The sequence below is a fragment of the Balaenoptera acutorostrata genome, chromosome 9 (assembly GCF_949987535.1).
Source record: "Balaenoptera acutorostrata chromosome 9, mBalAcu1.1, whole genome shotgun sequence".
Taxonomy (NCBI): domain Eukaryota; kingdom Metazoa; phylum Chordata; class Mammalia; order Artiodactyla; family Balaenopteridae; genus Balaenoptera; species Balaenoptera acutorostrata.
Window position 1 is genome coordinate 24,847,532 of NC_080072.1, and position 23,264 is coordinate 24,870,795.

The window sequence follows — 23,264 nt, forward strand, 5'->3', positions numbered from 1 at the left end:
CTGGTTCCTTCTAACTCCACTCTGCCCAACACACTACTGAATGCACGTCGTTGATCAAGAAATACTCTTTTTAAAACATATAGAAAATTGATAAAAGCGCTCTAACCATATTGAGTAAATTTAGATACGAGAAAAGGAAAACCATCGCTTTGAACTTTACTACTTTGCTACAGCTGCTTTGGCACGCACTGCCCCCCAGGACATCTCAAGCTTTTTAACAGAACTAACCTCCCCAAAGAAGAGGAAAGTTCATCAGTACCGTTCACTCCCTTCTTTGAAGATGGGCCCAACCCTATGGGCAAAAAGGACAGGGAGAAAAGTCTCAGTAGTAACTGGCCTAGACGGCTTCAACTCCAGGTGATAAAACAGTGGGAGCTTCTACCTTTTTGAGTGAGGTTCTTTCCAGCAAGGGATACCAACTTGTAAAACAGGCGACACAATGTGCATATACTACAACATAATTTATTGCATACATTCACCCGAAAAGATTCAGTGGGAGAAGCAACAGGCAGTGCCCAGAGGCTGGAGAGTATGCAGCCTTGAATTTGCCCTTCCCACGTGACCAACCACTTCACCTAAAGCACGAAGCCTTCCCAAAGCCTTCCTCCGACCTCTGACATTAAGCTAACCTAGTTAGACCACGTGTTGCTCTGTGTCTCTTTCCTACTGAATTGCATGTGGTTTTTCTCATCATGTTATTCGAATAGACTTTCTGGTATGGGTATGGGGACTGGGTAGCGACCACGTATTGTTTAGCCTCAGTTGGACTCTCCTCCTTGGGTCAAACTCCATTTGTGTTCTTTGCTTATATAACAGGGAAGAGTAAACACTCTGTAGTTTTCCTCGTTTTAAGTGCCCCTCCATCGGTTCAGTGACCCGTATAAATTTGACATAATTTACTGGCCTCATGCACTCCATTTCAACTAACCAGCCCTGATATTTTCTCTTTCTCCTAAGCGCTAGAATTCCCTTCTGAATTCCCACTCTCATCCCTGCTGCTCACACAACAGTGGATGGGTGGGGAAGCCAAAAGCTACTGATGTAATCTCACAATTTCTTTGATGCCCCTATTTAAGCTTAAAAATCCATGTAGATTTTATATTCTACTACCATATGTAATATCTGTGTTTGATTTATAAAAACAATGTCTTAAGTCATCATGTAATAGTATCTGTCTCATATAGGTAATATCTTAAGTCATTTTCCAGCTAATTTAACATCCCCTTCCTACCTTTAAGGAAACTGACATGTCAACAAGATGTGTCACATTTGCCTTGTGACTTCATCTTCCCCTTCACACAATCTTAAACCTTCAGGGGGGAACAGAAGGCCCCATCTGAGAAGTAAGACATTTGATTGTTGGCATTCAAAAATTTGACATTGCTGGGTTTGGCTCTCTTCAAAAGACCCTGAAGACCCATGGTGCACAGAATTTTAAGATGTTGCTAGGGCCTGAGTTAGACTCGTAAGCATGAGTCTCCAGGCTGGTGGTTAGAAGCAAGTCCCTTACACAGGGAGGGGGGCCTGGCCAGCAGCCCAGCATGCATATCCTAACTTGGCTTTCTTATTCTCTAGCTGTTGGGTTTTCAATTGTTGGGTAAGGACTCAAGAAGGTCAAAGGCCTACCATATAACCTCCCAGCCTTCTCTCCAGCCCCAACATATAACAAACACCGCTAAGCGAAGCCATTTGGCTTATGCCCCAACGCTACCATTAGATTCGATTCATGTCACTCCCTTATTCAAAACCCTGCCATAACTTCCCATCACGCTGAGAATAAAGTCCAAACTCTCTACCACAGCTTACAAAGCCCTATGCGATCTGGCACCTGCCTACCTCTCTGACTTCATTCCCTGGCTTTCTCCCCTCTGATCACCGGGTTTTATCCACCATGGCCTCCCTGCTGCTCTCAGCACAGGCCATGATGCTCCCACAGGCCTGGCTTTGCACTGCTCTCCACCGTGCCATGGCTTCCCTCCCTCGCTTCGCTCAGGGCTCTCCCTATACCCAGCTCCTCGGAGGCACTTTCCCTGACTATCTTCTCAAGAAAACAAAGCATCCCCAGCACTCCATAGCCCCTTGCTCTGCTTTCTTTTTTGTAACACTTGTTACTCTCTGACTTCATGTAAGTTACTTAATATGTATTTGTTTACTGTTGGCCTTTCCAACTCAGCAGGTAAGCACCCTGTAGACAGGAATCCTTCTTCTACTGGAGAGATATTCAGTGAACCTCTGTTATGTGAATGGAGGCTACACGAATCCCCACTTAAGCCAAGATTGTCAGCCATGTTGCCGAAGGCTGGCAGGCCAAAAGCAACCCAGAACACAAAGCCAATCCACTTGGAACCAACCTGAAGCATTGAAGCAATACGTGTCATACTGGGAGGTATTGGATGTAAGGATGTACACTCCCGTGTTGTTTGCAGCACAGATGGAGTTGGGGTGGATCCGGGGGATCACCACATGCCCATCTATGAACCCGTACCTGCAAAAGAAAAACAAGAGGTCATCCACCCACGAGGCTATAAGCAGGGATTTCATAATATCCCATTGAATGACATTTCATGCAGTGCAATACTTCCTTCAGTTCACCCCAGGGGTGCTACAGGTTTCGACAACTGAGTTATGGGAAAGCCAAAAATAACAGCAGAGGGACAGTGAAAGGGGACCAACAAGGCTGATGAAGACAAAGTGATTTTTTTGGAGCTCTATAAAAAGTGTCTTAAAAAATCGATTCATGAAAGAAAAAAAAAAAATTAGTTTCAAATAAAATCTATGGTCAGCAGTCAGGCCAGTTTGAACAAGCAGAGGGAAGCCCAAGTCACGGACAGAATGACCCCTTGACGATGTGAGACCCACTCTGGCCCGCCATTACCTTCCTATTTGCCTGAAAATACAGAAAATGACTGGCTCGCATCAGACAGAACTAGGTGGCTCTTCATTTCAGTCCACGAATGGCAAACCTGCCTCATTTCCCATCCCCTCCTCTTCTTCCCTGGCCTCACCTTTTCCTGTGATTCCCTCACGCCAGATCTCATTGTTCTAAACACAAAGCCTTGTTTATACGCCAGATACAACGCATCTTGTCCCATGAGCATCTCAGGCATAATTCCATTGCCAGTGGAAGTAAATTGACCGTCATTAAAATGGGAGTCAGAGTGGTTAAGTAGATGGCAATGCCTCATTAGCTCAGGAGTTTTCCAGAAGCAGCAGAGAAATGCTTAAGCCCCTTTGCCCCACCATGGTGTTTCTGGGAGCGGTTTGGAGCCAGAGGCTCTTTCAGATACAACATACAGCACCCAGCCTCTTCGATCAGCATCGCGGTGGCTGAATACTTCCGCACGATTTCTCTCCAATGTAAAACGCCTCAGAAAATGAGATGTGGGCTGAGAAAACACCATTTACAAGGGAAGAGGCAGAGGCAAGGGAAGAGCAGAGAGGGAGAAGCTAAAACCAACAGGTTTTTGAAAATGCAGTGCTGGCTAAAATGCACAGCCCAAATCCTTTTAATCTTTTCCTGCCGGGGGTGACAGTACATACTGCATCACCCTGCAAGACCTATGGGAATGGTTGTGAGTGTGAAATTTCTAAGCACATCGAACTCATTATGTCTAAGTTGCAAAAGCTGACATGACTAATTCCTCATCTGAACGGCCAGACTGGTTTCTCCAAAGACTCCTGAGCTTGGTGGGGGGGAGTGGCCGCAATTAAATGTTAGTAAGTTTCCATGTTTCTGAGAATTGCTACTAATCAGGGTGGGGCAGACAGAAGAAAGGAGATGCTAAGGTTCTTCGTCCCCTGTGAGACTCTCGCATCTGTCCTGTGGCAGGTATCTGATTCATAGCTACCTGAGTGAAAGTATGGAAATAAGTTTTGCAACACTTAAAACCAGCTATGGGTAGAACGATAGCTGTCTTTGGCACAGTTTTTCTTTGTTTTTTTAAAATAATAACACTCCTTGGTGAGCCTCCTCCCCACCCCATTCCCATCACATTCTGCTAGGCTGTATCACACCGACATTCTAGAATTTAAACTATTCCTGAGTTTTTACCACATCGTGTCGACCGCTGGTTTTATGTGTCATCCTGTCTATAAGTTGGAGATATTAAAATTTAGATATGTGTATACTTCATGAGTAGGTTGTTGTTCCCAGGGAGGAAAGAAATACTCAGCAAATCCATCCGTGCACCAGACTTTCATCTCCCTTTTGCTCTCAGTCCTTAGGGACAGCGGGGTCATTAAATCTTGCTCTGGGCCCAGAAGCTGGTCTGGAATCCGAACTCCTCCCCATGAAAGTGATGTGGCCCAGGGCTGGCTGCAACTAAGCCTCAGTTGCTTCCTCTGCAAAGTGGGGTCATATAACTGGTGCAGTCTGAGAATTAAGAGAGGGATATGGGCAGGTGGGCTGGGGTCACCCAGCATCTAAGGGCTGGATGATTGGCCAGTGGGTACAGTAAGAACTTCCCCTGTTTTCAGCATATGAGAACTTTTCTGTATTTAGCAAGTTCGCCTTGTCTGCATTTCACAATCAAAATTCAGCTCACTAAATCCACTTTCTTAGGCCACTGGCCTAGTCAGGGCCATATTTAAACAAGGAGCCTTAGGAATCGAATAAGTGGACCTGCTAATTAGCTTTCCTTCACTGCAGCCTACAGCTCAGGTTCAGAAGCTACCAGAGCTATCTGCTCCTTTTATATTCTCCCAAGACCCTGCTCTGAACACACACAGATGCCTGCACACATCTGCTCTTTGTTTTAGAGCAGCGCTGCTCGTTAGAACTTTCTGCAAAACAGCAATGTTCTATAATCTACGTTGTCCGATAAAGTAGCCACTAGTCATCTGTGGCTAATCGAGCACTTGAAACGTAGCTCGTGCCAATGAAGAGCTAAAGTTTTGATTTTATTTAATTTTAATTAAGTGTGAATAGCCGTCTGTGGCTGGTGGCTACCAGATTAGTGCAATTGTGAAGCTGCTTTTTCCTCATCAGCAGAAGTATCTCAGTTCCCACCCACACTATGGGTGCCCTACTCTGTAACCAAGCACAAAGCACAGGGGATAGATGGATTTAACTTACATCTAATGGTTTCCATAAAGAGTTCTGCAGCTTGACTTTTTAAAAAGCAGCCTGTGTTTGCGTGTTTGCGCGTTGAAGAGAAAAGGGAACCACCACATTACCTAACGCTATCACATTGCAAAAGTGCAGAGGGGTAGTTGCAGGCTGGGGTGGAAACTTCAGAGAGCAGTCGTCCAGATTCCCCAGAGCTCTTCTAAAGAAAACAAACCAAACTGAAACACTTCACCACGGTGGTCACCACTGCTCGCTCTTAATGTGCACCACTTTCCACAGGGCCACGAGAAATTCAAAAAAATAAGGGCCATGACTGCTGTGAATATCCTGGAAGCAGATATCCTGGGCCTGAGGACAGCTCCCTGAGCACTGTGATGTCTGGTAGGAGGCCTCTCAGGAGACCCCTGTTGGTCCCTCTCATCACTTTCCCATCACTTGTAACAATACATCTCAATAATTTTCATGCCCTTTTCTCTCATATCAGAGCAACAGAGAAGAGAAACAAAATCAAAAGAGAGAGAGTCGTTTGAAAAACCTGCTTTAGCCAAGTCTGCAGGGTGAAGACTCCACCAGACACACATTTATTTTAAACACTGTTATTTGGTTCCCTTTCTCTTGTGGTTCTGACAACGATATTGCACGCTTCTTCAAAGCCTGGAGAGCATGCTGTGGAAGCACCTCAGGCAAGTGGCTTCCAACACAGGACCCTTAAGGGCCTCCTCTAGGCAACCCCTCCCTCTGTGATTCACAAAGGTGTCTTCAGGCGGCCCTCAGTTTCAGTGGTCATACTGGTTCCAGATGGACTTGGTCAGATTAATGGGTGATGCCAACTCCTCAGGCAAGCAGCCATTCAGCTGTCATGGAGGAGCCTTCCTGGGTCTGAGCCCCACCCCCTGGACCCAGGCAGCCTACTTTCCCGCAGCAGGTGGGGGCTGGTCCCTTACCTGCAGGTCTCAAACCCTACACGCAGGGCTGCCTCCATCTGGGCCATGGTGGGCAGCGTACAATTGAAGGCCTTGCAGAGGTCAGCAGCCTCAGTCTTCGAGATGCTGTAGCGACCATTCTTCTCCACGTGGAATATACCTGCGTATCGGCAGGTTATATTTAGATCTATGGGATGAAAAGAAAAGGTTAGATTCTTCTGCGTCAATAATTTGGAAAGGATAAGAAGTCTGTTTTAGAGCGGCCTCATTAAAAAGCCAAATAATCTTCCCTACTGGCCAGAGCCTTCAACATTCACTGTAGCATTTCAAAGCATCACTACTTCACTCTCAAATCTGAGATAAGAGGCAGAAAGGAGCATCACTTTTACATTCTCTCCGCCGACTGCTCCACAACAAAGTTTTTACAAAGCATGTGATTTATTTCTGATTAGGAAAGTAGCACAAACCTGGGGAAAACTTACAAAATTCAGGGAAGTAATGAAGGAAAAGCAAGTCCACCTCTAAGAAAACTACTGCAAACATTTTAAACATTTTGCCATATCTTGTTTCAGTTTGTTTTCTGAAAGTGTGTATTATGTATATACTAGCGTAGTTTAAATGGTACTAAATATACAATTTTAGGTGTAGGAATCTTTTTTTCCACTTAATGAGTATTTTCCCACAATCACGTGGTATGGCTCCCCAGGTGATAACCTCCAGTGACTTCTAGTCACACCCAGAATAAATTTCCTTATCATGGCTGATAAGACCCACATGACCTGGCTCCTAACCTTTAAGTAGCTCACTCTGTTCCAGGCACAAAGCTTTCCTTCAGTTCCTTTGGACATTCTGAGCCCTTTCCCACCTTAGAACATTTAGGTCTGACTTTACCATTTCTTTTTTTTTTTTTTTAAGATTTTGCAAAAAATATATTGATAGGGTATATGTGTGGAAGTCAGTTCTAGGGGGGAGTTAGAACAAGATGGGATAGATGGGATACAAAACAATATTGGACCTAACTTACTGATATGAGTGCGTTTTACATGTTTAGGTTTTTTTTAAATTTTTTTATACAATTTTTAGAGGTTACACTCCATTCACAGTTATTACAAAATATTGGCTATATTCCCTGTGTTGTACAATACATCCCTGTAGCTTATCTTACACCCAGTGGTTTGTACCTCCTACTCCCCTACCCCTATATTGTCCCCCGGCCCCTCCCAACTGTTAACCACTAGTTTGTTCTCTACATCTGTGAGTCTGCTTTTTTGTTATATTCACTAGTTTGTTTTATCTTTTAGGTTCCACATATAAGTGATAGCATACAGTATTTGTCTTTCTCTGACTTATTTCACTTAGCATAATGCCCTCTAAGTCCATCCATGTTGCTGCAAATGGCAAAATTTAGTTCTTTTCTGTGGCTGAGTAGTATTCCATTGTATATATAGACCACATCTTTGTATCCATTCCTCTGTTGATGGCCATTTCTGTCTAGAATGTACTGTCCTCTGATCATCACATTTTGTTTTTCAACTTGAAATCACCTCAACTTAGGGTCCCTCCCTGAACATTCTTATCCAACCCTCAGCGTCTCCCTCAACTTACTATGCTTTTGTGTCTTCACAGCAACTTGTCTACTTATTTGTGCATTTGGTTTTTTCTGTCTGCCCTTTCTTTTGATGGAAACTCCAAGAAAGCAAGGGCCTTTAGCCTGTTTATAGCTGTTTCTCTAACACTCTCATCAGTGGCTGACAGAGAGCAGATGCTCCATAAATATTTGTTGAATAAATGAACGACTCATTGGAATTTCTTCAAAAACACACTTTGAACATATTGACAGATAGATCCAAGACCTGTTCTTTACTCCCAAGAGTTAATGCATCCAAAGTGAAACCTAACTGCTACCAACCAGTTTAAAAATGATTTAGTCCTAGGACTTCTGTGAGTTTGCAGACACGAATCTGAAACCTCAATAAGGAGCTGAAAAAAAAAAAAAAAAAATCACCTGGTGTTCCCTGATCCTCTGTAACAATCTCAAAAGACTTCAAAGCCCTTAACTGAAAACTCAATATTCTTCTGTATGATGCCCAGTTTGCGCTTGAGTAAACGCCAACACAGAAAGGTTATGTCCTTGAAGCTGTCCTGGTGAAGCAGGAGCACTTCCTTGAGCCTCAAAGACAGTCAGGCATTGACTCTGCCAATGCCAGACACCACTCTGTCAGTCTCAATTCAGACAGAATTGGCTTTAACTCAGACTCTCTCTCTCACGTGGGTGGGTCCAGAGGTCATCAGGGAGATTCTGCTTATTTATCAATGAGAAACCTGAGGCTCAGAAAAGTGAGCTGCCCAAGGAAGTGAGAATTGCTGTCCAGAGCCTGTAGTTGCCTTCCTGAATCCCAGTTGCTTTGTTTTACATTTCTGAGCTGATAGCCAGGGCGGAGAAGCCTGCAACTGCGGCATCCCTGGTTACCCAGCAACTTTGGGGTTCTGTGTGGCATCACCTTTCAAAGACCCTGAGAGGTGACTTGTATGTATGTATGTATTATTTATAGGTGAAGAAACTGAAGCTCAGAAAAATGAAATGACTTTGCAAAGTCACCCAGCCATTAAGTGGCAGAGCTGGAATTCCACCTCAGGTCTGTTTAACGCCAAAACCCATGCTCCAATCCACTTTGCTATGTGCCCAAGAATCCTTTCATATCATTAGAGCAAGTCTTCACTCTGGAGGGGAGAGATACACCTAAACAACTGTTACATAATGACAAAGATAGGGTCAGTGTTAATGGAATTGTACTGCCAACAACTGCTTTCTCCTCTCTGAGCAGGAAGCAGCTTCCAATCACTAGAAAACAGAGTCTGACGAATGCAAATCGAGACGATAATAAAACTGTTAAACTTCTCTACAACCTTTCTCGACTCTGAAAATAGTAAAAGAAGAAATAAAAAATAGAGCTTTGCAAAGACATAAGCCAATATCAAGTGATTCTCTTTTCTTTGTATCATTAGCGTGGAGGTGCTTTTAAAAAACATTAGAACTAGGTGAAATGGAGAAAACGTGTTTTGGGGAGACTAATTCCTTTTTGGAGTGGTGTCCTTTGGAAGCCACTCACACAATACTTGGCTGATGAGGCCAGGGGAGCACAGAGGGGGGAAATGTACAAGGCCCTTTTGAAATGCTGTTTGTTTTTACTGACATTTTCAGCTTTGGCCTCGGTTGGCCAATCTTTGCCAAAGGAAACTGTCACGCTGGGTGACCGTCCTTCCGGAGGCCCTCTGTGTGTAGCTTACAAAAGAGAAGCAAAGCCTCCCAATCAGTTTCTTGGAGGTGAGGGAGACAGAGGACACTTCAGCAGATGCCAGGAGAGGCAGACCGCCCATCAGCATGTGGCCAGGTGGCTGCTGTCACTCCTAGGTTAAAAATAAAGTCTGAGGCATGGACGGTGGTTTGGAGCTGAATGGCAGTTTCCGTCTTATTAAAATAAATTAGAGTTTGCCACCTGGCACACAGAATATGCAAATGCAAAAGGAACCGATTCACACTGAGACTTTTGAATAAAATCCCTTGAGTTCCACGGGCGGCAGCCAACATCACTTGATAGACGATACACACAGGAATGTGTAAGTGTGTTTCTAGGTGTGCATGTGAGTAGTGAATGTGTGATGTGTGTGCTTGAGGTCAGCCAAGACAGGAAGGGACAGATAAAATCAAGCTTCAGTCTTCCTAGAAATGCGAGGCTTACACAGCGTGTGTAGTAGGTATCAGAAAAGGGCTGCTGAATGAATGAAGAAATTCTATGCAACGTGAGAATTCCACGGCTTACATTTATCTTAATCTCACACATAGAAAAGGTCCAACTCCTAATCTTGATGGCATTCAACCATCTGGGAATTCCAAAGACGGTGCCAAAACCTTCACTTCAGGTCAACAGTATTCACAGTTCCTCCCCTCTGGGTCCCTCGTGTCTTAAAAAGGACCAAGCCTTCAGGGCTGTGTATCCGTTAAGCCCTGATAATTTATGAAGACTTTCCAACAGGCTTTCTTAACACTTATGCAAACAGAAATTATTACCCCAAAGGGTATTGATAATACTAACAGCAATAATAGCAGCTAACACATATTGTGCACTTATTATGTATACGCCAGGCACTCTTCCAAGCATTTGACAAGTATTAACTCATTTTATCCGTAAAACAACCCTATGAAGTAGGTAGTATTATTATCCCCACCTTTCCCGATACAGAAACTGAGGCACAGAGTGGGGAAGAAACGTGCCCAGGTTCACAGAGCTCGTAATGATGGAGCCAGGATTCAAATCCAGCCAGTCTGGGCACCGAGAGTCCACAGGCTTAACCACCAGGGCACACTACTCCTCACCCCGATTTACATAACTTGTTTTGCCCTCTCAACCTCCCCCATGTATAGCTGAGAATATCCCCAAGGTTCAGGTAAGGTTAGGGTAAGGCCGAGGCGTGAGTAGCCACGGACCACAGACCACTGGACAGGCACCCGTGTCCATGGCAATGGCACTGGCCACGTTGCAAACCCCTGTAGAGAGGCTGGACTCTGGAGATATCTGTGCATCTCTCCTGAGAAACAGAGATTCCTGTGATCCGGGAGCTGCCGTGACTCAAGAGCCTAATATTAAATGGCCGATTGCATCTCTCAAACAAGCCTGTCCAACTGGACGTGAATCAAGAATGTTTTCCGTTAAGCCCTCTGGTCTCCAATAAATCTCCTGTATCATGTAATAAAGGAAAGAGTCCAAGTTCCTCCCTCCAAGAGACCCAACGGGCAACATTAACGTTCGGAGGCCACTTTCAGATTCAGGGTGGAGCCTTTCTGGAGGGTGTTCGTTATGATGGGGTTGCCAGGAGGACAGAGGGGTCATCGGCCCAGCACCCAAGGATCTCACTGCCCACGTCGGAAGAGGTCTATCAGTAACCTGTCAGGAAGACCACAAAAAAGGAGCTCTGCAAGAGAACTGTTTAACCAACTCTCTGGCACCAACTCACGGGAAGGCTGGTAGTTCAACTTAGAAGAGATCCACCCCAAACTGGGTTCAAATCCTAACACTCACTCACTGTGTAACCACTCCCTCCAGGTTACACAGCTAGTTAGTTTCTTACCCTCTCTGACACTCAGCCTTCTCCTTGATGGGATGACAATAACATCAGCGTTTGTGGGACTGTGAAATGAGACAAGATATGTCAAACACTTGATATGGTGTTTGGCACTTAATCAGAGCCAATGAGTATTGCATACTTATTAGGTGGCTGATCTACTTCAGCTAAATTAATTCTCACAAAGGTGCCATGGAGTGGGCACTATTGCCAAACCCACTTTAGAGACAAGGAAACTGAGGCACAAAGAGGTTAAACAGTGTATATAAAGTCACCCAAGTGGGAGAGTTAGGGTTCTAACTTCTGTGCTATGCTGCTAATTATGTGGGGTTCCGGGTAAATTCGTTCTTATTTGGATAAACCAAAGCTGACCCATAACACCATTCATTTTACCTATATTTTTCACTAAGCCTCACATCAAGGAAAACAGATCTTTCTAGTAAAATCGCCCTGGGCCTGAGACGAATAGCTTCTTGGTTCGCTCCAGTCACTTCGAGAGTCATAGAAAAGCACAGCGTCTGCTGAGAGTACAGCACTGTGTAATCTTTACCCAACTCACCATTATGTGCACGCGTCCAAATTTTCCTAAGAGGTGAGTGAGGGTGGGGATATTACACAGCCGACTAGCAATGGAGCTGAGTGACAAGACGTGTTCAACCTGGAATCCACAAGTTGGTCTTCAGGGGTCTATAAACCTGGGAAATTATACGCAAGACTGTGTGTGTACGTATATACGTGTCTACACGCTTGTGCACACGCGTGTGTGTGTCGGTGTTTGGCTGGAGACAGCATCCCTCAGTTTCCATTAGCTCCTCAAAGATGTCTGTGACAGGGCTTCCCTGGTGGTGCAGTGGTTGAGAAGCTGCCTGCCAATGCAGGGGACACGGGTTCGAGCCCTGGTCTGGGAAGATCCCACATGCCGCGGGGCAGCTGGGCCCATGAGTCACAACTACTGAGCCTGCGCGTCTGGAGCCTGTGCTCCGCAACAAGAGAGGCCGCGATAGTGAGAGGCCCACGCACCGCGATGAAGAGTGGCCCCCGTTTGCCGCAACTGGAGAAGGCTCTCGCACAGAAACGAAGACCCAACACAGCAAAAATAAATATAAAAATAAAATTAAAAAAAAAAAAAAGATGTCTGTGACAGAAACAGGTAAAGAATTACAAGAAATTATTATCTTTAAGGTCTCTTCAGTAATTAGAAATTCCAGGATTCTGGAATTTTGGAACTTCCTTGTGGGCTTCATGACAGCAGGGACCGTGTCTCTCCTTCAGCATGTGTCCCCAGGACCCTGTGCAGCACCACACAGAGTAGCCACATGTGGAGCAAATGAATGAACGAATGAATGTTCTCCCCCACACACAGGACAAGCAGACGTGTAGGATGCAAACAGAACATGCCTCGGGTCCACCCCCTACGTCACGTCTAAAAGAATCACCAGCTGGGCCTGGTTGAGAATTCCCTAGTGGACACTTCAAATGTTTAAATGTTTTTAAACCGAAGCATTTGCTTCTGAGAACCTCTGCTCTTTTCCCTGAAAGCAAATGTTTCAGAGACCAACTTTCAGCTTTGCAACTGGCGTTGTCTGCCTGGACTTTGCCGCTGTCATCTCAGAGACGAGCACAGCCTTTTCACATCCTGTCATGGGGTCCCTTCTGAGGACAAATCTCCTGAGACAGGAATGACAGACACAGTGTGTCCCATGTGAAGACCACAGGAGATGATCTACCATCACGCTGTGCCCAGAGACTCTCAATTCTCCGAACCAGACTTCTCCAGATGGTCCAAAATGAATGAATGTATTTTCCAACAGCACCACCTAGATGTGCCTGGTTCCTTTTGTCATCTCCTCAGGAAGGATGAGGAAGAATTAGATTTTTTTCTGATTTGGTCCCAGAGTAGCTATGTGTCTGGGGAAGTTGGTTTTCTTGAAGATGGGGGTAAGGCCAGTTCCTGAGACCCAATGACATGTGCAATTCCCACGGCCGTGAGGACAACTGCAAACATTCACCTAGCACCTAATCAGGCCCATATGAGGTTTCCAACATTTTACACCTAAAAATTCATTTAATTCTCACAACAGTGGTATGTGGTAGGCACTTTTGTTATCCCCATTTGATGCAGGAGGTAACTGATTCTTTGAGAAGACATGAATGACCTGAGCTAGGCGCTAGTGGACCTGGTTTCAGACTGCGCAGACCAGCTGATCGTACTGCAGTGTTAAGTGGCACTTTGTGGGTGGGACAGATGCTAAACTACAGGAAACCCTCTTCTCCACGTGGTTTTTAAAGTGCAGAGAGGTGAGCATTAAAAGAGAACTCTGCAGAGAGGAATTTGAGCTTATTAAATATTAATAAGCTCAAATATTATTTTAAGATCACAGGTCTCTTGATTCTGGACCAAAGGCTTAACAGGGCAGGGCCCTTTGCTCAAGAGCTTGGGAAAACTTAGATGGGAAAACCTGCACTAATGGAACTTCCACCCTCTCCGCAAGGCAAGGATTCCGAGGTCTCTGTGTTCACTGACTTTCTCCAACAGAGGTCTGGTTTCCTCTCTCTCATTCTACCTGTGCTCTTCCCGAGATCCCCCTGGGGGTCAGAGACCCCCCCCCCCAACCCCAGCTGTAGCCTCAGGCCTCTTCTGTCCTTTACAGCCTGAGGGCCCTGGCCAAGGCCAGGCAGAACAGAATGAAGAGAGGTCGGCCCAGGGCTGGGATGCCAGACCACAGGCTGTCCTTGTGCCATTTTGAGATGTCTGTTGCCCAGCCCCCAAACCTCAACAGGCCAGGCCTTTCTAGCTGGAGCATGGCCCTCCAGGCTCATTGCATCCGACTCCATCGAGCTCCTGGAGTCAGTCACATGCAAGCCTCCTGGGCAGAGGTGGCCAAAAGCACCGGCGAGCTCTCCACATTTTTCATCTTTATAGTGTTTATCATGAAGCAGCCAGGATTCTCTTTCTGTCCTCTGATTTGCTGAGCTCATGTCTGAAAAAGATTATGCAGCATCACAAATCTAACTGAACTGATCCTCCTCAGAACTAGGGAGAGATAGATAAGGCCAATTGTTTTTTAAAGCATTATTGCTAATTGGATCATCTGTGTTTAAAGTGAGGAGGAACAATAGCCAGCGAGTGTCAAAAATTCTCTTGAGGGCTTCCCTGGTGGCGCAGTGGTTGAGAATCTGCCTGCCAATGCCGGGGACACGGGTTTGAGCCCTGGTCTGGGAAGATCCCACGTGCCGCGGAGCAACTAGGCCCGTGAGCCACAACTACTGAGCCTGCGCGTCTGGAGCCTGTGCTCCGCAACAAGAGAGGCCGCGATAGTGAGAGGCCCGCGCACCGCGATGAAGAGTGGCCCCCACTTGCCGCAACTAGAGAAAGCCCATGCACAGAAACGAAGACCCAACACAGCCAAAAATAAATAAATAAATACTTTAAAAAATAATGACTCCCTTCTTTAAAAAAAAAACAACATTCTCTTGAGACGCAAGAGAAAACAAAAATCCACAATGACTGAGCATGGTCCCCCAGCCAGTTGTGAGAAAAGCAGGACCTCCGGGGTCCCTAATTGCTAGATTCCTGACCAACAGTCCAGTTTTCTGACTACTGAACTGCTTTTATAAGAGGCCTGAGCAAGCCGTTCCAATAAAGCCACAGTCCACTGTCTTAATGGGACATGAAGAAGCCCTTCTCTTCTTCATTGTGATTGTTTGATGTCTTCAAAGCCCAGAAGTTTCCATCTGGGAGTCTTCCTAGCTATTACAGCCCCTGCTGCCACCCAGGCCCGCCTGCTGTCCAGAAGGCTGGCAGCCTTCCTGCTGCCCCACATCTCTCGCCCCCGTCCCCTGATGCCCACGTGATGAGCGCCTGGTGAAAGGGTCTATTGTTCAGCATCCCATTCTGAACGAGGCCAAAATCACGCTCAGTGGCCGAATCACCTCTGGCTGCCCCAGGCAGACCATAAATCTTGAAGGACTCAGTCTCTCCCCGAATTGCCCTGGAGGCGGGTGAGAGTTTAATGAGCAGAGAAAATAGTCATACACCATCATACCGAGAGAGTTTCCTCCAGAATGTGTCCTGGGTTGTTTTCAACTGAGCTATTCATCCCTTGGCACTTAGAAGGGAAATGCACCCCAACTTCTTGGTGCTGGCTATATCCCCTGACCTCTCAGCCTTTTTGTCCAAGGAGCCTGTCATGGCAGCCAACAAGGGCCCATCGCATCCACTCTGTCAGAGAAGAGTCCAAGGGTTCTCTCAGCCACTACCCTGGCCCTTCAGTCTAGGCCTCCAAAGAACCAATCCAATGAAGCTCTTGGATTGTTTGTACAGAGTCTGAAGAAAGACCCCCACCCCTGCCTCCTGGTGGGGTGATGGGAACTGGGGGAGGGGAGAGGGTGGGAAGGTCTGGTTAGGCCCCCATTCCCCATCCTGGTTCCAACAGTCTTTCTGGCAAAGGAGAGTGTGTCCCAGAACTGTCACCTCAGTACCCAACTCTGTGAGGCCATTGGTCTTTGGTGAGTGAGTCTCCGGGAAGACAGCTGAGGGAGAGAAACCACAGTGTGTACCCCTGCGTGTTGCCATGGCGACCGGGAAATGTTTGGCTTTGGGCCTGAGACCTTGTTTTCTTCTTTTTTGGACCATATCTGTTTAGCAGACTGGCTAGCACAAACCCAGGATGTGGTAAATGAAATGAAAAAGCATCTCAGGGGCCCACATGGGGTTTTTCCTGTTGCAAGTAGAAAAAAAAGAGGTCCTACTTTTTTTCATAGTTAGATTTTTTGGGGGGGAGCTAATTCTAGTTACAACACCTAGTTCAGGTACAGCTTTGGCTCAGGTCTGTAGCCGGATCTTTGAGGAACTGGCTGATTTTTTTTTTTTTTTTAATTTTATAGCTACTTTATTTATTTATTTATTTATTTTTGGCTGTGTTGGGTCTTCGGTTCGTGCTAGGGCTTTCTCTGGTTACGGCAAGTGGGGACCACTCTTCATCGTGGTGCGGGGACCGCTCTTCATCGCGGTGCGCGGGCCTTTCACTATCGTGGCCCCTCCCGTTGCGGGGCACAGGCTCCAGACGCGCAGGCTCAGTAGTTGTGGCTCACGGGCCCAGCTGCTCCGTGGCATGTGGGATCTTCCCAGACCAGGGCTCGAACCCGTGTCCCCTGCATTAGCAGGCAGATTCTCAACCACTGCGCCACCAGGGAAGCCCGAACTGGCTGATTTTAATCTGAGGGAAGTATGCTATGAGAGCTGAGGTGGGCTGAGACTGTCATTCACAAGTAATAGCTGCATTTCGGGGTGGTTAGTGAGTCACTGACATGCTGATGAGCCATGGGTCCCCATCTGGGAGAAGGACAAACGGTTCTAGCCTAACTCCTGTTCATTATAAGCTGTGTGACGTTGAATAAGTCACTCTAGATCTCTGGTTCACACCTAGCCTTCCTGCCTCCCAGGATGAAGCAAGAAGTTAGGAAATGCTTGAAGCTAGTGGGATAAAGTGGGGAGGAGTTATATGCACACCCGGGACAGTATGAACATCTCAGAAAGCTTCCCAAAAATCTAGTATTCATTAAGACATATATGGGCTCCGACCCCAGCAGAACAGGTGGATCAAAGTACAAGCAAGCGTCAGTAATAGTGCCATGGGGGAAATTTCCATCTCCAATTATGAAGCATTTCCACATCCAAAAGCAGCCCCATGAGGCCCATCAGGTAGGTACTATGGCCCCATTTTACAGATGAAGAAACAAAGGAGCAAGAGATTCAGAGACTCCAAAGTCTTACAGAGTTTGAATAAAACCCAGACCTCAACTCAGATTTTCAAGGTCTTCTGAGTTTCCCCATTACCCGTGGTGCTGCCCTTTCCATCTTGCGTGTCAGCAAGCAAAGGGGAAAAGTGGCAGCACTCAGCCAGAAGAGCAGTGGTTCTCATACTTTTCTTCCCCTCCCCCTCCCAATGATGTCTTAGGCAGAACCACAATATTTAGGATAGGGGAAAGCAGAGCTGCCCCCGTGGGAGTAGGAGTGAGGGTGGAGGGGCAGATCCCAGAGCCTCGACCCTCCAGCTGCTCATTCTTGCCCAGTCTCCACCCCACCCCACCAATGGTCCTGACACCCTCCACAATGCTTTAGGAGGCTGCGTGGAACACTCTGGAAACCACCGCAGTAGGGGCCAATCATAACAATGATAACCACCCCTTGGCAAGGCTTGCGATGTGTCAGGGGCTCCAAAGCATCCTAAGACGTTTAGTCGCCCCATGTGACAGCTGTGGAAGCAGAGGGTCAGAGTGCTAAGTAATTAGTCCAGGGCTCTGCAGCTCAAAGGCTGCAGCCCAAATGAAATGCATTGTATAAAAATGCTTTGCAAGCGATACAGGCTTAGCACGTTTTTTTTTTTTTTCCTGTCAGTCTCAAGAATAAAAATACCCTGCAATGTAAAGTTCCCCTTAAAGGTTGTCCCTGGCTCACCCTGTGGAGAGGAGATAGCAAAGTCTGCTTTTCCAATCCTAACCTACAGGGATGCAGGCTGGAGAGCAGTGGACTCAAGAGGATTTGTAGATCCAGAAACTGAGGTGAGGCTGTTGTCCTTCAAGGTAGAGCCACCCAGATGGAGGGGAGCAAAAGGCCACCACCAACTCCCACAGAGCCCAGCATCACCACACAGTCCAGCGTATCTCCAATTCGGATTTGATTTTCTCTTCCCTATCTCTTTTAGCATCCTTTCAAGTGATAAAGACAAGATTCTGGAATTTACAGAGCTGCTATTGTGTCAGGCATTAGTCTAGGTGTGGTAACAGGTGTCGTACCATGTGATCCCCAGAGCAGCTCTGAGAGGTCAAATCATCAATCCCATTTTGCAGATGAAACAAGTGAGGTTCCGAGCACAACTGAGTCAACATTTGCTGTGAAAGTGGCAGGGCCATGAGTCAAACGCTGGGATGATATCTGGTCTCCGACGTGAGTTAGCCCAGATGTTTACCAAAGCCACCCCCCTCTGCTTGGGGCACACAGATTCTCACACTGGGGGCTAGAAATGAAAGGACCCTATGGGGTGTGGTTGGGACAGGTCCTACTGCTGAGCCTGTGGCTGGGCTCCCCAGAAATATTACCATGAACGGAGCACCTACTGTGTGCTAAGTGCTTCACCCTGATTATCTCATTTAATCCCCACAATAAATGTATGAGATAAGGACTATTATTGACATCAGACTTTATTACAGATAAGAAAACTGCAGTTTAGAGAGGTTAAGAAACTTGTTCTTTTCCTATTCATTTATTTATATAATTAAATGCAAGTTGCCTTTATAAGTTATTTTCACTATGTCATAAATATGTAATTGTTGGCATTTTACTTGTTTTCCTTATTTCTGAATTTTAGTACTTGGAATAAAGACTCTTATTATAATGTCAAAAAAAAAAAAGAAAGGAACTTGTCCAACTTTGCACCGTTAGGGGGTCAGGCAGCCTGGCCCCTCTCTCTTAAATGCCACACGAATGCCTCTCTCATCACTTAATTTCAGGAGATCCCAGGTGAATTGCAGGATAATGCCTCTTGCCAGATAGTCTGAGCATCTACCGGATTTGTATTTGCTAGTGTCATGCCGATAGAGTTGGTGGATGGTGACTGCTGTCTCCTCCAAGGGGTAACTAACAGACCCAAGGAGATGGGGACATTTTCATAGAGAAATGAGTCCTGCACTGGGACTTAAGAGTCCTGTGCCCTAGGCAGGGGTGACCGTCTCAGGATCACAGTCAGAGGAAAAGGTCGAGGAATGGCTTGGATTTCCGCCTGGCTTCGATAGTAACTCGCTACCTCTGCTCTTTCCATGACGGATGGTACCTAGTTCAGACACCCCTTAGATTGATGGTTTTTACCCTCTTTCCCCCATGGCACCACTTCAGATTCACAGGAGGGACCATGTCAGTCACACTCCGATGGGCACCAGGTACCTTGCCATCCCTAGTGGCCTCTTTCCCTGTCACTCAAAAAATCTTACCCAAATGCAAGTGAGTGAGCGTGCAAAGTAAGTCTTCTAGGAATAGCCATGAGTTTGCTGCAGTTTATAAGAGAAGAAAGTCATTCATAAGCCTTGGCACCTGGTTGCCAGTAGCCCTGTACTTACAATTTACCTACTACCAACCCTGAACTTCACGTGGATTGAGACAGAACAAGAACCATGCCTTTAGGTCACCCCTTTCCTCTTCAAGTGCATCAGCAGTGAAGTGATGTAGCTGCAAAAGCATTTGTTTACAACAACAAGTATTGTAAGTGACCAAGGAGAGTTCTAGATTTTCACTGATTCCTAATTAGGAGGGCTCGGAAATCATCAGGTCGTATTTTAATGACTCAATCGCTCTCTTTTCTCATAGACTCTCTCTCTCTCTCTCTCTCTCTCTCTCTCCATCAGATGCTAAAGTGAAGAGGGGTGTGAGCGCTCATCTGAGTAACAGGCCCCTTCCCAGTCCAAGAACCCTACCCTTATTTATTCTCCAGATGTTTTTAAGAGTAATACAAATGTTTCAAAGCAGAAACCCTATAGAGGAAGAGGCTGGATTGAGGGGATATTTTTTAAAAATCTGGGCCAAAAGATTTCCAGGATCAGTACAGTTCCAATTGCCCTGTGAGCTAAGAGCTTGTAATTCACACCTCTTCCCGAGCTTTCAATCTCTGAAATCTCATCTGTAACCACAGATGCCAGTTGCAAATGCCAGGCTCCAGAGAACTCATTTCTGACAAGCTTTTAAATCTGACTCAAGCCACAGGGTTTGGACCAAAACCTTTACCATTTCATGTGTAGCCGGAGTGGGCCAAGCATAACTTCCTGCTTTTAAGGAACATGGCTCACGCAAAAAGCCAGGAGGCTTGGGAACGGAGGAAGTTACAAATGATCCTTCTGTGAAGTTGTCAAAGAAAATAAGATCTTGATTTTCCTTCAACTAAATAGCCATCGAACATGGCAAGAGACCACACCTGGGTGAAGGCCTAAGCTACTTTCAGCCCAGACACTTGAGAGGCCTTCTAGAAGCAGCAGGATGGGCACAACAGGGCCTCCTCCTATGAAATCTGTGCCTCCCAAATTGGTCTTCTTAGGGCATGGCGCAAGGCATCCATTCAAAGCACCCTCTAGAAGATGTGAGGGTATGTACCAGATATGAACCTGGGTGCTGAGGAGACATACGAGGTCCCTGCCCTGAAAGAGCTTATGCTCTAGTGTGGGGAAACAGACGGTATACAGGGAAACGATTAGCATATAAATAAGGCAATTTCGGGAGCGATAGCGCTACACAGAAATAAAAGGGGAACAGGTTGCCTTTTCGGGCAGTCTGTGTGGTCTGAGGCACACTCTTCTATGAACTTATGGGCATATTTTCCCTATTTATTATGGGGCTTTTGGTGAGATCAGATACATGGCGAAAGGAAATACCTACACACACACACACACACACACACACACACACACACACACACAGAGATTAAATCAGATTTGGAATTCATTGCCTTCCAGGGTCCATAATGAGATGTCCTTAGAATGTGGACTTAGTAGGGTAAACAAGGGAGACTTGGAAGGCAAAGGCTATGGCAACTGAATGACCCGGCTTGGGGGATAAGAGTTCCATTTGAGTCATAAGCTGGGTACAGAGCTGATGGAAGATGGCTCTGTCTGCCCCTTCTGGGTCTTGGCCTGAACTTCAAGGAGGCAAATCAAACAGCATGACAGAGCAGCCCGTCAGAGTGCAACTGTGACGTGTCCACTCACCAGCCCTCTGAAGGCTTACAAGGATCTCCTGGCATCTTCAGCCTCCCTTAGTTTATAGCTACTAAGGTGACAGAGCAATTACCCCTATGCTATTGTAAGACGGCACAGTGGCCAAGGTCATAGTCTTTCACATCAGAAAGACTTGGGTCCAAGCCCCAGCTTGGGCTCCTGTGGAATGTTGGGCACACCATGTTTTCTTAACCTTTCAGCCTCCGTTTCTTCATTAGTAAAGTGAAGGCAATGCCTACCTCATGGGGTGCTTTTAAGGTATCAGTGGGGAAATGCACCTGAAACACATAGCAAAGTACCTGACGCTTAGCAAAGTGGCTGGGACTTGATCAATATTAGGCAATCACCTCAAAGATTAAGTGTATGTAAGGCTACTTAAATATAAAGAGCCTCCCACTCTGACAATTCTTGATTAACTGGTCAGCCACTCACTGTATCACTGGTAATAACCACTCAAGACCTCCAGTTAGGAGCCAGAAGCCTAATTATACGATACATGAGCTCCTACTCTATATAATACATGTGATAGATAGATAGGTAGATAGATGGTAGATAGGAAGGAAGAAAGAAAGAAAGAAAGAGAGGAAGGAAGGAAGAAAGAGATAGATGAACAGGTGGATGGATAGACAGATGGATAGACAGACAGACACTATCTATAAAACATTATTCTAGGAAGAAGTCTGCCTCAAGTGATACTAACCCACATAATCAAAATGGGTTCCACTGGGATTATGCCTTGTTCATCCTTATATCCACGATGTCTGATACATAGTATGGTGCCCAATAGATGTCTCTTTAGTTTTGTGGGAAACGCATTAGAGTCCAGTGACCTGGGATCTAGAGTTGGACTTCTTACTGATAAGCTGTCAGTACTTATCAGTATGGCTTCAGTTTCCTTATCAGAGCAGGAAGAAGTTGGCTTTGGTGGTCTCTAGGTCCCTGGCCAACCTAACGCTCTGCCTCTAGAAGTCTATGTTTCTTTTAAACGTGTTCTCTAAACACTCCAGGAACCCGAGTGGCTCCCTCTTGCCTGCAGGGCTGTGGCATATCCCTCTGGAATCAAGGCAGTGACGGTGTGACGGATGCGTCAAGCAGGCTGGGGTGGCCAGCAAAAAGAAACAATAGACAAGAGTGTTATCAGCACCCTTCTCTCCAATTACAATAACTACATGCCTTCCAGCACACAGAGACTACAACCTGCCCCATCCATGCTGGAGGGAGAGAACGGTTTCAATTAAGGGAAGCACAGCAGGATGGCTGATCTCCTTAGAGAGACTACTCCTAAATTACCACAAACAGCCCCAGCACTCCCTGCAGTGAATTTCAGCATCACGGGCCAATTCAAACCATTCTTTAGTTGTGAGACAATCTTCAAGTGAGGTGCTTCTCAGCAGCTCCCGCCTGCACAACTGGAAGTCGAGACGCCCACCCCCAATTGGCTCCCTGATCTTTGGTGGTCTCGGAGGTCCCACTGCCAACAGGAAGAGCAAAGAGGGAAGTTCCCTTCACCTGTTTTCCCGAAGATAACTCTCGGTAGTACTAAATTGTTTCAAGGTCCTTCATTTTCAAGGAGCCAGAAAAATCCAGATTCTCAGGAAAAGGAGATGCCTTGAATTTTCAAGGCCTCCAGTTCTGGAGACGGAAGGACAGGATGGGCCCCATAAAGCTGAATGGAACGCTGGTGTGATGTGAGAGGGAGAGGATTGACTTCCAGCCCCACCACATGAGAGCGGAGCCTTCTTGGACAAGTTACTTCATCTTTACGAGCCTCAGTTTCTCAGCCTGTAAAATGACTCTAAGGAAATTCAGTCATTTATTTATTCAGTGGGTATTTGATATTTGCTGCGTACCGCAAAGAGAGGTTTAGGGGAGTTAGATAATAAACTCAAGGGAAACACCAGCGTTGCATTTGGTTCATAATAGGTGCTTAATTTTCCTTCTCCCACAGGAAGATAAAACCCTGGATGACCAGCCACAGTTCTCCCAGATACCAGGGGGACCCCTCGGTTCTAATTTATAATGTATTTACACCACGAACAATCATCTGTGTTTTGATAATCTCCTGTTTCAGCCCAAACAACAGTCTGCAACCACGCTCCTCTGAAATTCAAAGCAAAATGAGAGCCTGACACAAAGGCAAACACTCCTATTAAAAGGTGCAAAAGTTTTAGCCACTTCTGAGGTGTGGCTGGGAGAGGCCAGATGTTCCTTTCTTTAGAGGTGAAAAGAACTGAGCAGTTAAAGGCAACTAAAGGTATTTTGGGAGATAAGAGGATTGAACACCCCAATGATTGATGGGTGGGCACTTCATGTACTCAAAAGCTAGTCCCCTCCACACCTCCACAACCAGGAAATTCTAAGCCCGGGCTTCTGGGGAGGAAGTGGGCTTTGAG

At 46.1% G+C, this 23,264-nt stretch overlaps 1 protein-coding gene across 20 annotated transcripts in view; it reads right to left on the bottom strand.

Annotated features, from left to right (window-relative positions):
• CD44 (CD44 molecule (Indian blood group)) overlaps positions 1-23,264 on the bottom strand; it is an 88,290-nt gene that overhangs the window by 45,815 nt on the left and 19,211 nt on the right. For all 20 annotated transcript variants that reach the window (XM_028166241.2, XM_007181068.2, XM_057551998.1 and 17 more), the window contains exons 2-3: positions 6,013-6,178; positions 2,352-2,485 (exon numbers count right to left, since the gene is read on the bottom strand). In XM_028166241.2, the coding sequence (XP_028022042.1) occupies positions 2,352-2,485; positions 6,013-6,178 (300 nt within the window). The remainder of the gene's footprint in view (positions 1-2,351; positions 2,486-6,012; positions 6,179-23,264) is intronic.